We start from the raw sequence: 14766 nt of genomic DNA, 5'->3' as shown, positions 1-14766 counted from the left end.
TCCATTCTTCCCTTGAGGGACATCTGGGTTGTTTCCAACTTTTGATTATTATAAAAAAAGGCTATTACAAACATAGTTGAGCAAGTGTCTTTGCAGGATAATGGAGCATCTTTTGGATATATGACCAGGAGTGGTGTAGCTAGTTATTCAGGAAGAATTATTTTCAATTTTCCGAGTAGCTGGCAGGTTGACTTCTAAAATGGTTGCACCAGCTTGCAATCCCACCAGCAATAGAGGAGTGTTCCTCTTTCTCCACATCCTCGCTAGCATCTGCTGTCACCTGAGTTTTTTATCTTAGCCATTCTGACTGGTGTAAGGTAGAACCTCAGGGTTATTTTGATTTGCATTTTCCTGATGACTAAGGATGTCGAACATTTTTTTAGGTGCTTCTCAGCCATTCAAGATTCCTCAGTTGAGAATTCTTTGTATCCCAGTTATGCTGGGTGTTGGGAAAGATGTTGTGGCCCTGGCTGTGATCTTGAGTATGCCAGAGCTCCAGTGCTCCTGAGTGTGTCTGATATGGCAGTTGAGCTTCCTCTGTGATCCTGTGATCCTGGGTATTTCAGTGTACCTGGGATTGGGACCCCCTCTTGGTATTTGAATAATACGTGCAGAGCCAACAACCTAGGTCTGCTCCAGGTGCAGGTTCAGACTGGAAGGAATCTGTGCCACTGGCTGGGCAGGTGTTCCTGTGTCCCTGGATCCTGTGGGACCCATTTACTCTGGGTTTGGGGACAGATGTTGTGGCCTCTTCACCTCTGATCTTGTGTGTGTTAGAACATCTGGGAGTTGAGTTTTCTCTCTGTGTTGTGGAACTGGGTACAGAGCCTACATGATACATAGGGTGGATATACTGGACTTTGCTCTCAATTACCGTTGCTCATTCCATGAGGGAACTATTACACAATAAATGTCTTTACTACATGGATATATTTTACTTTAAGAACATGCAGCGAATGCTCCTTCCTCTCTTATCTGTTGTACTTAGTTCTTTGATAAAAATCTATTACATTGCTGACATAGCTGCTGTATGTTTCAAATTTACTTACTGTAAATATCTCTCTCAAATGTTTCTGTGTCTGCACGCATTGTGGTGTGCCCACTAGGATGAGCTGCTGCTCCTGGGACAGGTTCCTGGAGAGGTCATAGCTCTCTAATTGTGTATTCCCCTTCATCTGCATTTCAGCAGTGCCCTCATTTTCTAACCTACATCATAATTATTCATGATCAGAAGAATGGCCAAATCTAGAGATTCTGTGTGTAAAAATGTTCCAAAATTAAAATATATGGGCTGAGTATGTTGATTTGCATTTTTAAGGCTAACACTTATGAGCAGAGGCAAGCTGTTCACCAAGAATTTGAGTCCATCCTGATCTACAAAGTGAGACTGGAGCTAGCCAGAAGTACAAGTGAGACCTCATTTCAAAATAAAAAGTTCCTCTAATTAATAACAGCATCTTTCATCAAAGGATTATTTTTCTTAAAGAACCGGTGATAGGTAAGGGATATTTTCTAATTCTCAGGCATTTATCAGTTTCATTTATTGTGTTTAAAGTCCACTTAATTTCATGCCAATGTCCCTTACCTTGTGATTCTGTTTTTCCAACAAACAGAAACTATGTGCCGAACGTGGATGATCTGAACTGAGGAGTGGTTAATGAATCACCAGTCTGGGCTGGGCTTGTAAAGTCCTTGTTAGGAAGCACATACAGTATATAAGGCTCCTTCTCCTTGACAGTTTCCTTTCAAATCTCCTCCTGAATTAAGTTGAGTCTCAGTTCTTCCTCTCAGCTCACAGATGAGTGCTGCAAATGTTGAAGAGAGTTCCATGGGCATGCTGCAGAGGACAGACCTCACTGCTGCAGACTGCCTGCAGGAGGGAGAAATGGGTATGTATTTTAATGCAATTTAAATTAAGCTAAAGGGATAGAGGGAAGTTTCAACAGAGACCCTCAGAGGAGCTGAGTGCCCTGCTTGTTAGCCTGCCATGGTAAGTCTCTGTAGAAGTGAAGATGTTTGGAGCCATCTGTTATATTAGTTATTACGCTATCAGAGTATTTAATACTCAAGTATTTCTGAGCAAGAGAAATGAATAATGGATTAACCACAAGAGCCTGAGCCATAGGATTTGTTTGCTTTGGTTTTGATTTTTGGTTGTTTGGTTGCTTTTGGGGTTAGGGTTTTGTTGTATATTGGTTTTCATTTGTTTCTTTAGCGTGTTTTTGGTGTGTGTGTGTGTGTGTGTGTGTGTGTGTGTGTGTGTGTGTTTAGCTTGCTAGGACACTCTGGTGAATTAGAGGATGTTGCTGTAGAACATGCTCCTTATGTCCCAGAGTGAAGGAAACTCTAACAGCACAGTTTTCAATGAACACAGCTGTGAAGTTCCCTGTGGTACTGGGGCTTTGCATAGCTGCTTCGAGGGGAAGGGGAAAGTTGAGGTGCAGGGCGAAGATGAACCCCCCACCAGCAAATCTTCTGGCTTGTATGGTTTGTGTTAAATTACAGAAAATTAGCAATCCTTTAGAATTTCTGTTTCAGTATTCAGAAAGAAAACCCTCTTCTACATGGAAACTGTTTCATTCCCTTATTTTTTATTTCTTTCTATGCTCTTTCATTACTTTAATTTTTGTTTGCTTGTTTGTTTTACTGAAAAAAAATATTGGTTTTCCTGGAAAACAATGTTCATACTCACCAGAAAAGCAAGATAAAAAAGAATGTAGATGCTTTTCAACCGAACCAGAATTGTTCCATAATTGGAACATTTTTACTTTCTGAATAGATATACATACACACCCCATAGTTCTGTGAGAGAAGTTATCCTGAGTTGAGAATTTATCATACTGTTTTTTGTATATGCTTCAAATTTTCCATATTAAACACTTAAGTTTTAAATAAAAGAAGGAGAAACAAGAGGAGGAGGAGGAGGAGGAGTTAGTGTATAAAATGAAAACTATTTTGTGCATTCATAGATTTTTCTGCAACATTATAAACTCATTCATGACTTTTAGAGCCCCTATAATAGATTCTTTAGAACTATATAAGTAGATATATCCATGTAGTCTTACTATTAAAACTTTTATCTCTTTTCATGATGATTGACTGTGATTTCTTATTCTTGCCCTTTTGTCCTGGACAGGACCCCCAGAGTCACAACTAGAATGGTGTGAGCAGACATCCTTACCTTGTTCTGGGTCACTGCAGAACAGCATTCATGCTGACTGATTTTTGTTTTTGTATATCATGGTCTTAATTAGAGATTCTATGCTTGGAGGAAACACCATGGCCAAAGTCATTTGGGAAGGAGAGTGTTTATTGGGCTTACATAGCACTGGTCGTCACTGAAGGAATTCAGGCCAGGAATCCATACAGGGCAGGAACCTGGAGTCAGGAGCTGACACAGAGGCTGTTGAGGGGTACTGCTTACTAACTTGCTCCTAGCAGTTTGCTCATAATTCTTCTTATAGAAGACAGGACAACCATCCCAGGGACAACCTCACCCACAATGTACTGGGTTCTTCCACACCAAACACTACTTAAGAAAATGTAGTACTGTCTTTCCTACAACCCAGTCTTATGGAGGTGTTCTATTAATTCGGGTCCCCTACTTTCCAATGACTTTAGCTTGTGTCAAGTTGGCATAACCCTATCCAGTACAAACCTTTTATCAAGTTAAAGAAGTTCCTTCAGTTCTTAATGTGCTCAGAGTTGTTATTTTGGATTTACCTTGAATTTTGAACATGCTTTTGCTGATTTTAATGAAATGGTTGTTTTAATTTTCTTATTCTAATAATATATTGAATTACATATCATTAGGTGGTTCTTTAGAGTGAGTGAGTGAATTATCTAGTTAGCTACATTCATAGATAGGTAGAACAGGGTCTGATAGTTCTCTCAGCCTCTTACTCAATATTTAGCCAAGATCAGCCTTGAAGTCCTGACTTTCTTGTACTAGTAGCCACATTCTTGAGCCACCACTCCTGGCACATTGGTTTTTTTTCCTCTTTATTATTATTATGGTTTCTTCAGCCCTAAGTAGGTCTATTTGTATATCTATATATATATACAAATATCTATAGATATATCTATTGATACTATACTATAGATATATTATACTATAGATAGTCTATCTATAGATATACAAATAGATATACTATACTATACTATAGATATAGTATCTATAGATATATGCATATCTATAGATATAGTATAGATAGTATAGTATAGATAGTATATCTATAGATAACCCTGTTGATGTTTTTTCTTCATTCTGATCTTCACTTTTTCTGTTTCTTGCTCTTTCATTGGCCTTTAGTCAATAACTGGAAGATTATATGACAAAAAGTCTGTTTTCCTTTCCTCTAGTGTTTTGTGATCCAAGGACATCATTTAAGGACTGAAAACTTCTGTGAAGGGGTTTGCACTAGGGAGTACAAGCCAAATCTGCACATGATTCTGGATAAATTTATATTTTTCTATAAAAAATGACATTCTCAGATTTATATTTTCAGGTAAAAAAATCCAAGGAAAATGTCTCAGAATCATCTCCACTGAGTCTCGTGCTAAGCTTTACTGCTGCTATGGAGTGATCATGGTCCTCACTATAGCTGTAACTGCTCTTTCAGTTGCTTTGTCAAGTAAGTGACTTATTCCCCGAATTCTGCAGCACTCTGTCCATATTCACACTGTCAGTTATACTTACTGATCACTGTGACCCAGGCAATGTGGGAAGGGCTCTAGAGAAATCACACTGGAAATTCCTGTTGTCTGTGAACTTAGGTTCGAGCAGTAAGATGCAGTGAAGGAACACATAGGCCTTGGTGTACACCAGAGTCTTGACTCAACATCCCTGGGAAGATGACATTCTGCAAGCTTTAGACAGACATGCAGGGGACATAGATTCCCTTGGGAAACTATTCAAGGCAGAGAACAAGGAGAGGAAATCTCAAAGTAGGAGCCTCAAGGAGTAGGAACCCAAATCTGCAGCTAAAGGGAAGTAAGGGCAGTGAGGAGTCATATGGTTGGGAAGGGTAGAGAACCCATGACCCATGGGTAGAGAGTTCTATAATATATGATTCCTAAGGGATTAGTTGTGGACTGTTTTGAATAATGTGATAAAATCTTATATAACTTTGCTGCCATAGCTGGGGTAAATATTCCATGATATTGGTTTATATCATAGTTTCTGGAGACAGGGCTTCTCTGTGTATCCCTGGTTGCCCTGATACTCAGTATTTATACCAGGCTGGCTTTGAACTTGGAGATCAGCCTGCCTCTGGTTCTCAAGTGCTAGAATTAAAGGTGTGAACCACCAACACCAAATAATGCAATCAACTTTAACTGCACTAATGACCAATACACGAGTTTAAAGGCGTAAACATTTTCCAGTAAATATTAGTCAGTGTAACCTAAACTGCTATGTAACCCTAAAAATACTCAGATAAGAGAAATGACATTACTCTCACTGCTCGCTGCATTTTTCCCTTTCACTGAACCTTCATGGAACTGGGTATGAGAACTGGGAGCAACTATGACATGGTCCCCCACACTAAAAATATTTAGGGGATCATTTCCTGAACTTAACATTTTTGCTTCAAAAATCACTTGTTTCTTGAAAGTCACTAGAACTTTGAAGAGCAGCATATTCATTCTGATATGTTTTTTTGTTTTTGTTTTTTCAAGACAGGGTTTCTCTGTGTAGCCCTGGCTGTCCTGGAATTCACTCTGTAGACCAAGCTGGCCTCGAACTCAGAAATCTACCTGTCTCTGGCCCCAAGTGCTGGGATTAAAGGCATGTGACACCACTGCCCGGCTTCATTCTGATATATCAAAGCAAGGAAAAGATGGTCAGAAAGAAAAATGTGGGTATTGTTTCTAAGATATCCTCTGAAACTTTGCTGCATTCAGACCTTCTTATACACACACACACACACACACACACACACACACACACACACACACACACACAGAAATATTCACCAACAGCAGCAACAGCCTACACACACATGCTTGCACAATTGCGCACACACACCCACATTACTTTAATAGACTCACAGGTGAACACATCACACAGTTCCATCAACATAGCCACTCAAAAAACTTGCCAAGTCCCAAACCCTCGTATCTAGCTAACTTCTATACAGAATAGCCATTCTGAAGCCATGAAGCTTTGCTGATGGTTTAGCCTTTCATTGTCAGTCACATTTTTATATACTTCTCTGCCACACACACACAAAAAATTATGGTAGAGTTGAAACTACAAGCACAATTCTGCTTTTAAACTTTTCACAACTGACAGCCTGTTACTTACATTCTGCCCTTCCTCATCACTTTATGTTACTCTTCCTTCTTCTCCTATCTACATGGTATTCCATGTTCACACACACATCTGCTCACATTGTATATAATAGGCTGGGGCTGCATGTGAGGGAGTACAATGGGCTTGTTTTCTTTGAACTTGGGTGCCCTTCCTTAATATTATACTTTCTAAGTCCCACCACTTTTGAACAAATTTCATTTACAGGTAAAAAACATTCTGGTCTGGACCTGTAAGATATTTACATTGTCTGTTATTTAGGTCCATTTACATGCTATTATAAACACTGAGGCAATAAACAAGGATGTGCAAGTATCTCTGTGGTAGGATGTTGAGTTCTCTTCATATATTCCCGGGATGGCATAGTTGGGTCACATGGCAGGTCTATTTTTAAGTTTTCTGAGGACGCTCCAAATGGGCTGTATCAGCTTGTACTCTTACCAGCAGTAAATAAGTGTCCCCGAGTCTGCAAATGCTTCTAAGCAAGCTGAGTTCTGCTAGGGTTAAAGGCATATATATACCACCACTTCCCAGCATGGTTGTCAGATTATTTTTTTCCAAGACAGGGTTTCTCTGTATAGCCCTGGCTGTCCTGGAACTCACTCTGTAAACCAGGCTGGCCTTGAACTCAGAAATCCACCTGCCTCTGCCTCCCAGAGTGCTGGGATTAAAGGCGTGTGCCACCACTGCCCGGAGGCTGTCAGATTTCTTAAGGCTAGCCAACCTGAGTAGATATAACAAGAGGCAGTGTGTGTGTGTGTGTGTGTGTGAGAGAGAGAGAGAGAGAGAGAGAGAGAGAAAGAGAGAGAGAGAGAGAGAGAGAGAGAGAGAGAGAGAGAGAGAGAGAGAGAGAGAGAGAGAGAATTATAGGAAGTTTATGATCAAAATTCTGGATTCAAAAACCAGTTGACCCTGCCATGTTTTGCATGCTGGCATTTCCTAATAGTAAAATCCAGGCAAGTGAGGAGTTTCCTTTCTTTTGTTAGAGAAAAAGAGGATGTGAAGGAAGATTATGGGAAAGAAAGTTATGTGATTCTAGGAATCCAGGATAGTCCTAAAGAGTTGATGGCCTAGAAATGAGTTCCTCGCAGGTTATGGTCACTTTGGTCCTAGCACTCAGAAAGCACATCCAAGTGGATTACTGCAGCTCCAGATAAGTTCAGTCTACACAGTGAGATAATGGCCAGGCAGTGGGACACAGCTAGATTCTGTCTCAAAACACAAAATACAAAAGAAAAAAAGAAAGAAAAAACCCAAACATTTCTTTAGAGCCCCCTGGAAGGCTCTGGATTGGGGACCTTCATGCTGTGAGGGGTCTCTTAGTGATTAGTTAGGAAAACTACAGTGCAAGCCCCAACTTCACAAGTGAGATTTGGATGGCTAGGCAAAGGGACCAGACATGGAAATGTCTCTTTATTACATTTTACATCACTGTCTTGATTTTAGTGAGAAATAAAAACCCAGTCATGGAAAACCGTGAACCTTGCTATACCGCATGTCCAAGTGGCTGGATTGGATTTGGAAGTAAATGCTTTTATTTTTCTGAAGACATGGGAAACTGGACCTTCAGCTTGTCCTCCTGCATAGCATCAAGTTCCCATCTAGCACTGTTTGACAGCCTGGAGGAGCTGGTAAGAAATGATCAATAATGGATTTGTTGTGTGTCTGTTGAATATGTAGTGCCTTGATATAGAGAGCATGAGGCTAAATCATGAGGAAGGATCTTACCCAGGCAGGTGGGATTTATGCAGAGAACCGTAGTTTTTGCCATTTCCTGATGTTATTGCTTCTGGCTTGAGCCCTAAGCTATTGTAGAGATCTGCTCTTGTGAAGTGCTCACAGTAATATCTTCCAGGCCAGACGTACAATCTCCTGAAGAGATTTTTCTGAAGAGATGCCATGTGGTCATGTAAGCTTTTCTCCAAGCATTCACATGTTGCATACTGAACGAGGCATCTATTAAAAATGGCAAGGACATCATAAACCATGGACTTACAAGCCACAGTAGGACAGGTGATCATTATTGTATCTTAGGTTATGGATGTAAAATGCTTACACTGAGAACTGAGGGCCATTATGGCTCCAAAATTGAAGACCCTGAGTTACTAGATGCTGCCATCCTGAGAGGAAGCTCTAGGGTGGAAACTCAAAGGTCATGTGAAACTGAGAGACACATGTATTTCCTTTATCTGTGTTACGACAGAATTTTCTGAAGAGATACAAGGGGGCTTCTGACCACTGGATTGGCCTGCACAGAGCATCAACACAGCACCCTTGGATATGGACAGACCACACTGAGTATAACAACTTGTACGTTTTCAGAAAACTTTCCCTTATACTGTGTTTATTTGCTGTGAAATGTGTGAGTTGTATCTGTAAGAGATGAATGACTATATCATGTGAAGCCAACTTTACTGGAAAGACAGAAAACATAAATCTTCAAAGTGCAGCTGTGGCTCAGAGCCAGAGTGTCTGCTTACACTCAGAGCAATCACCAGCAACACCACAACATCACAAACCTAAGTCCTTCGGATATGCTCCCATTTATTGGCCATGATTTTCAAGGCATTTACTTAATTCAATTTCTCTCAAAACCTTTCACATGGTGATGATATCTAAGGGAGATATTGTCTGCTCCATCACCAATGGAGAACTTTTCTTTGCTGGTGTCAGAGCTATAGGTGGGCCTTGGGGGCTCCAAAGCCCAGGAAGCCAGTGCAGAACTGTATGAGTAAGACTTGTTGGTTCTGTTTGCACTGTACCTGTTCATTGAAGCAAAGACTCAGGGGATATTGGGAACCTCTCTAAAGTCTTCTCATCAAAACTCATGAGATAGCTCTCGTGTGTGAGCATCTCTAGCCATTTTGAGTGGAGTCATTTCACTGGAATGATAAAACACAGACCCATTCACAGCCATCATAAAAGGCCTTTCAGAAATTTACTGAGAATTGGGTTTTTCCTCACTTGTATAACTTATGTAAAATACTTCAAAATAGAACTGAAAATCTCCATCAGTGAGGTTAGATGTGGTAGCAGTTTGTTTGAAAATGGCAGCAAACACCAGTCAATTTCCTGGTACACATTACATAGTTCAACACTGAAAGAATAATGAAGGTGTGGTTCAAATTGTGCCCTGAAGATGTAAAACTTTCTCAATGCAACTAGCACTGGTGTTTAAATGCACTGTTGACTTGTGCAGTAACTATTGATTGTTTTTTGATTTAGGGTTCTCACGCGAGGAGGAGGAGAATGTGGCTTCCTGAGTGACAATGGGATCAGCAGTGGCAGGAGCTACACACATAGGAAGTGGATTTGTAGCAAATTTGCCAGTAGTTGTAAATCTAGAGTAGGAAGTGTACCAAAGCCTGTGTGAGAATCAGATGCTCTATGACTTGTTATCTACAGTTGGTGCTCTGCTCCTAATCAACCAAAACCATTATCAAAATCCAGCAATAATCACATTGGCAGCCAAGATGAAAATTAGTTTAGAGGAGTGTTGGGCACCGGACATAGGAGAATAAAGGGAGTAGGAGAAAACCTGAGTCCCGCCAGAGTTCCAGTGCTCTGGGCAGGCATACTCAGGAGTACTGCTGCAAGCTTTCAACGCGGCCCCGGGTGGGTATCTGACTGTGGGAGACACAGAACCCCAGCCCGCGGGGATTGGGGTGTGTGGACAAGTGGCATCCTGAGGTCTCTGAGCCTCATGGATGCCAGAGATAACAGGTTGTCAGTCTCGGGCATCCCAGACACCGTTGGACACTGTGTGACAAAGAGCTGAGTGACAAAGTGGGAGCCCTGGGAGCACCTTGGCCATCCCCAGGGCCAAAGGGAGGAGAGGGCAGGGGGAGAGGGGATCCCAGGTGGTTCACACACAGGCGAGAGTCTCATCTTTTTTGAGAATTCCATACGTGTATATGGCATTTGAATTTTACTCCTTACTAGATTCTTTTCAGATCAGGAAAAATTGGTATTGAACACCTTCAAAGTATTTGATCATTAATCTTGTCATCATTTACACACATATAAATTTTAAGGAAAAATATTAACAATTTTCAGAGCATGTGCTACACTAAACTGATGAGTCCCAAGGAGGACGAAATAACAGGTCACAAGCAATTCCTCAGTTAACTGTTTTTTCTTACTTTATCTATGAATTTAACCTTCTCATGCATGCTAGGCCAACACTGTGCTATTGGCACTATCCTTCTTTTGTAAATTTTATTTTATAACAAGGTCAATATGGAAGTGCTAGATGGAGGTGTCAATTCCCATCTAGGACTTCCATGGCTCCAAAATTGAAGATCCTGAGTTACTAGATGCTGCCATCCTGAGAGGAAGCTCTACAGTGGAAACTCAAGGGTCATGTGAAACTGAGAGACACATGTATTTGCTTTACCTGCATTATGACAGAATTTTCTGAAGAGATATAAGGGGGCTTCTGACCACTGGATTGGCCTCCACAGAGCGTCAAGACAGCAAGCACCCTTGGACGTGGACAGACAGTACTGAGTATAACAACTTGTACGTTTTCAGAAAACTTTTCCTGGATCCACATGTTGGAAGCATAAAACCATCTACAGCAAGTTGTCTGTGAACTTCAAAATGCACTGTACACATTACAAAAACACATAGCAAACACCCAAATATATTTTGAAATTACAAAGATATTGGTGTGAAGAGATGGCTCAGCGGTTAAGAGCACCAATTGCTCTTCTGAAGGTCCTGAGTTCAAATCCCAGCAACCACATTGTGGCTCACAACCATCCGTAATGAGATCTGACTCCCTCTTCTGGTCTGCATGAAGATAACTACAGTGTAGTTGTATATAATAATAAATAAATACTTTTCTTTTTTGTATTAAACTGTGTTTATTTTGAATCTGTATTTTTATTATTGGGGTTTTTTTTTGATTCTTTGGTTTTGTTGACACAGGGTTTCTCTATGTATTCTTGGCCGTCTTGAGACCTGCTTTCCTTTGTAGACCAGGTTGGTCTTGAACTCAGGGACCTGTTTGCCTGTCTCCCTAGTTCTGAGTTGATACGTAAGTACCACCACCACTGAGCTTATTTGTTTTTTCATTATAGATAAATACAAGCATATCTCATTCAGAAAAATACTTTTCTCAATGTTCTCCTCCTACTGCCTTTAGCCCCTTTTGCTTTGTAGTCTATCTTATTTCTAGAAAACTAATAAGAAAGATTTTGTGTGTGATTCACTTCTGCATTCTCAGAGAACAGCACAGTGTGTCAAACACAGGAGTGTTTAAACCATATATGTAAGGAAGGTATGTTTTCATGACAGTCACTGCAGGATTCCATGTTGTATTATATAGATTATCAGTTACAAAGAACATACTCTGTGTGTTCCCCTTTCACTCTCTCTCACATACACACTTCACACACATCTCACACACACCACATGCACTCTTCTTTCACTCTCACACACACACTCTCTGTACATGCCTCAGATTCTCTCTACACTCACTTTTCACATGCACTTCTCATGCTCTCTCACCCTTTTCTTGACCCAGTCTTTTATTGATACTCCAAAAGCAGGTAAAAAAAAAAAAGACATTGTATAATCATTGCCAAATCAAATTCAAAAGAATAACCACATCCCACCAAAAAAATCAAGAATTACAATTGTTCCCCAAAGTTTCAAGCTTCCCTATTCACAAACCTATAGCCAAAATAATAATAATTGCAAACTTATCATCATTGAAACTTTAACTTATTATACTTCAGAGCTCAGAACATAGAGGCCAGCTACTTGCATTTTCTTGTGAAGCTCTAATGATAAATGACATGGGCAAAGCTGCCAGGCAGTGGCCAGAAAGAACCAAGTTAACCCTTAACTCAGTAGTTCCACTAGCTTTCTGCTTCTGCACATTGTACACAATGATACTCCTAAGAGTCCCAGTGTTTTCACTTAGTTTTACTAATATAAGATTTTACATATTCTATAATTGTTTATCCAGGAACCACTGTCAACTGTTATGCAAAACTTCTTTCATAAGTTTAATAATTTTTCCTTTCTTGGAGTCCCAATGTTGGCTCTATTTCATTTTCTAATAATTTCTCCAAACTTTATTTGCAAGTCAAGTATTAATCTGGAACTACCATTGTGCAGTTATTACATTGTGCTGTGTTGTGTCCCATGCCTCAATTTTTAATTGGTTAAGAATCATTCCATGAAGGAACATCTAGTTTCACAAAATTCACCAGAGCAGAAGGAGAAAGAAGTAAGAAAGTCAGATAAAATAAAATAATTATGCACACCAAGGCTAACTGAAAAGCAGTCACACACAAATGAAATCTATACAGCCATTGTCTAGGGCTGAGGTTAGGAGAAATGGGAACAATTGTTTTTCACAAAGAAAAATGGGCTACTGAGATGTCTCCATCCCAACCTACTGTAGACAGTTGCTTATTTCAGATGGAAGGTCCCCTGGAGGGATGTGTCTCCTGCTTCTCAGGGTCTCAGATGCCATCCTTTTCTACAAGGAGCTGCTGTGGGCTTCTGAGATGTCTCCATCCCAGCCTACTGCATGCAGTCCCTATCATTGTATGCTATCCCCAGCATATTATGAGTAAGTTTATCTATGAACATGTCTTACCAGGCTCAGTACATGCTTACTATCCTGGTCTTCCACTATTGCCTCATGGAGATGAAAACGAAAAGAAGAGCCATAGTCTTCATTAGACTGTAACCTCCAGGAGACACTGCTGGTACACATGGGTGACTGCTGTTAAAAGAATCTTCTCATAGTCACTGGAATGCACCATTAATTTAAAAAATGACCCTTGAATTTTGCTGTTCTCATGGCTAGTGTATGCTTCTGTTATGAAGGACATGGCACTGATGTTCATTTCATGGTCACAGTGTCTCCTGTGGCAAGTATTGTTTAGATGAAGTTATTGTATAAATTTCAGGAGATATGCAAAGTCATATCATAATAGTTTTTTATAGGATGGGTTTAAAAGTGCACTTCTTTAACCTCAGTAACCTAGTGGCCTAAGAATAGAGATCTCTGTGAGTTTCAATCTAGCCTGGTCTACAAATAATGTTCCAGAGCAGTTAAGCTACATAGAGAGATGTTGCTTCCAAAAGAAAACCTACAGCAACAAAACAATCCCAGTTTTATGTTAGTGCTCTACTTAAACACAAAAATCTCACTGAGCTGCTGGAGAGATGACAAAACACAGTAAATACATACCGATCCAGAGACACACATTTGTACACAGAAACCCCAGGAAAACACAAAATCAGAAACTTTGATATGTAGCAAAAAACCTGTGAGTTAAAAAAAAAAAAAAAAGATTTTCGACAAACCACTATGGGACAAAATCACCTCTAAAACTACCTCGAGTGTATTTTCTGTAGGCCATCAACTGCTGGGCATAGGTCCTAGTCATAACTGTGATTTCTGTGCCTATTAAGACCAATGGAGAAAAATAGTCTTTCCTTTGAAAGTGTATATCAATGGGATATAGCTTATGGTTTAGGGATGGGAGCTTGTGTTCACTTCCATTCTCAGTGCTGTGAGCCCCATAGAACTTGGACCTGTACAGGCTCTGAGCATGCTACTCCAGTCTCTGTGTGCTAATATGCGTCTCAGTTCTCTTATGTCTACAAGGTCTTGTTTTCTTGTTGGTCTTTATCCCCACTGGCTCTTACAATATTTCTTCCTCCTCTACTGCAGAGTTCATTGAGCCCTGAGGGAAAAGATTTGATGGAGACATTCCATTTAAGGATGAGTATTCCAGTGTTCTTCACTCTCTGAACACGGTGCAGTTGTCAGTATCTATGTTTGTTCCCATTTACAGAAGGATGAATCTTCTGTGATGATGGCTGAGCAAGACATAGTACTGCAGATTTTGAATAGGTTTCATTTTATTGCTGGGTTCCTTTAGCAGAACAGTAGTATTTACCATTTCCCTATGTCCATAACCTATCTAATCTCAAGATATTGGCCACCTGAACATGGGTTCCCTCTCATGGAGTAGGAAAAAAGTCCAATCAGATAGTGGTTGGTTGGATACCCCCACAAATGTGGTACTATTGCATCAGTTTATCTTTTTTCTTTTTTATGATTTTTTGAGACAGGGTGCTGGGCATGGTGATGCATGCCTTTAATCCCAGCACTCGGGAGGCCAAGGCAGGTGGATTTCTGAGTTCGAGGCCAGCCTGGTCTACAGAGTGAGTTCCAGGACAGCCAGGACTACACAGAGAAACCCTGTCTTGAAAAAAACAAAAACAAAAACAAAACAAAAAACAAAACGAGAGAGAGGGAGAGAGAGAGAGAGAGAGAGAGAGAGAGAGAGAGAGAGAGAGAGAGAGAGAGAGAGAGAGAGAGAGAGAGTGTGTTTCTCTGTGTAGTCCTGGCTGTCCTGCAACTCACTCTGTAGACCAGGCTGCCTCAAACTCAAAAATCCACCTGCCTCTGCCTCCCA

The 14766-nt window shown here is 40.4% G+C and overlaps 1 protein-coding gene across 2 annotated transcripts; it reads left to right on the top strand.

Moving 5' to 3' along the window:
- Positions 1-1719: 1719 nt before the first annotated feature.
- On the top strand, positions 1720-11175 carry LOC110296648 (C-type lectin domain family 2 member H). Of its 2 annotated transcripts, XM_021165363.3 has the most exons (5): positions 1720-1889; positions 4509-4634; positions 7760-7944; positions 8517-8623; positions 9539-11175. In XM_021165363.3, the coding sequence occupies exons 1-5, from the start codon at positions 1799-1801 to the stop codon at positions 9684-9686; spliced, it is 657 nt and encodes a 218-aa protein (XP_021021022.1). In that variant the 5' UTR covers positions 1720-1798; the 3' UTR covers positions 9687-11175. The 2 variants fall into 2 exon arrangements, with proteins under 2 accessions (XP_021021022.1, XP_021021023.1); XM_021165364.3 differs by lacking the exon at positions 4509-4634.
- Positions 11176-14766: the final 3591 nt, after the last annotated feature.

Source organism: Mus caroli, unplaced genomic scaffold, assembly GCF_978045245.1.
Source record: "Mus caroli unplaced genomic scaffold, Mus_caroli_1 scaffold_7, whole genome shotgun sequence".
NCBI classification, from domain to species: Eukaryota; Metazoa; Chordata; class Mammalia; order Rodentia; family Muridae; genus Mus; species Mus caroli.
This window is presented reverse-complemented; position numbering and strand designations above follow the sequence as displayed.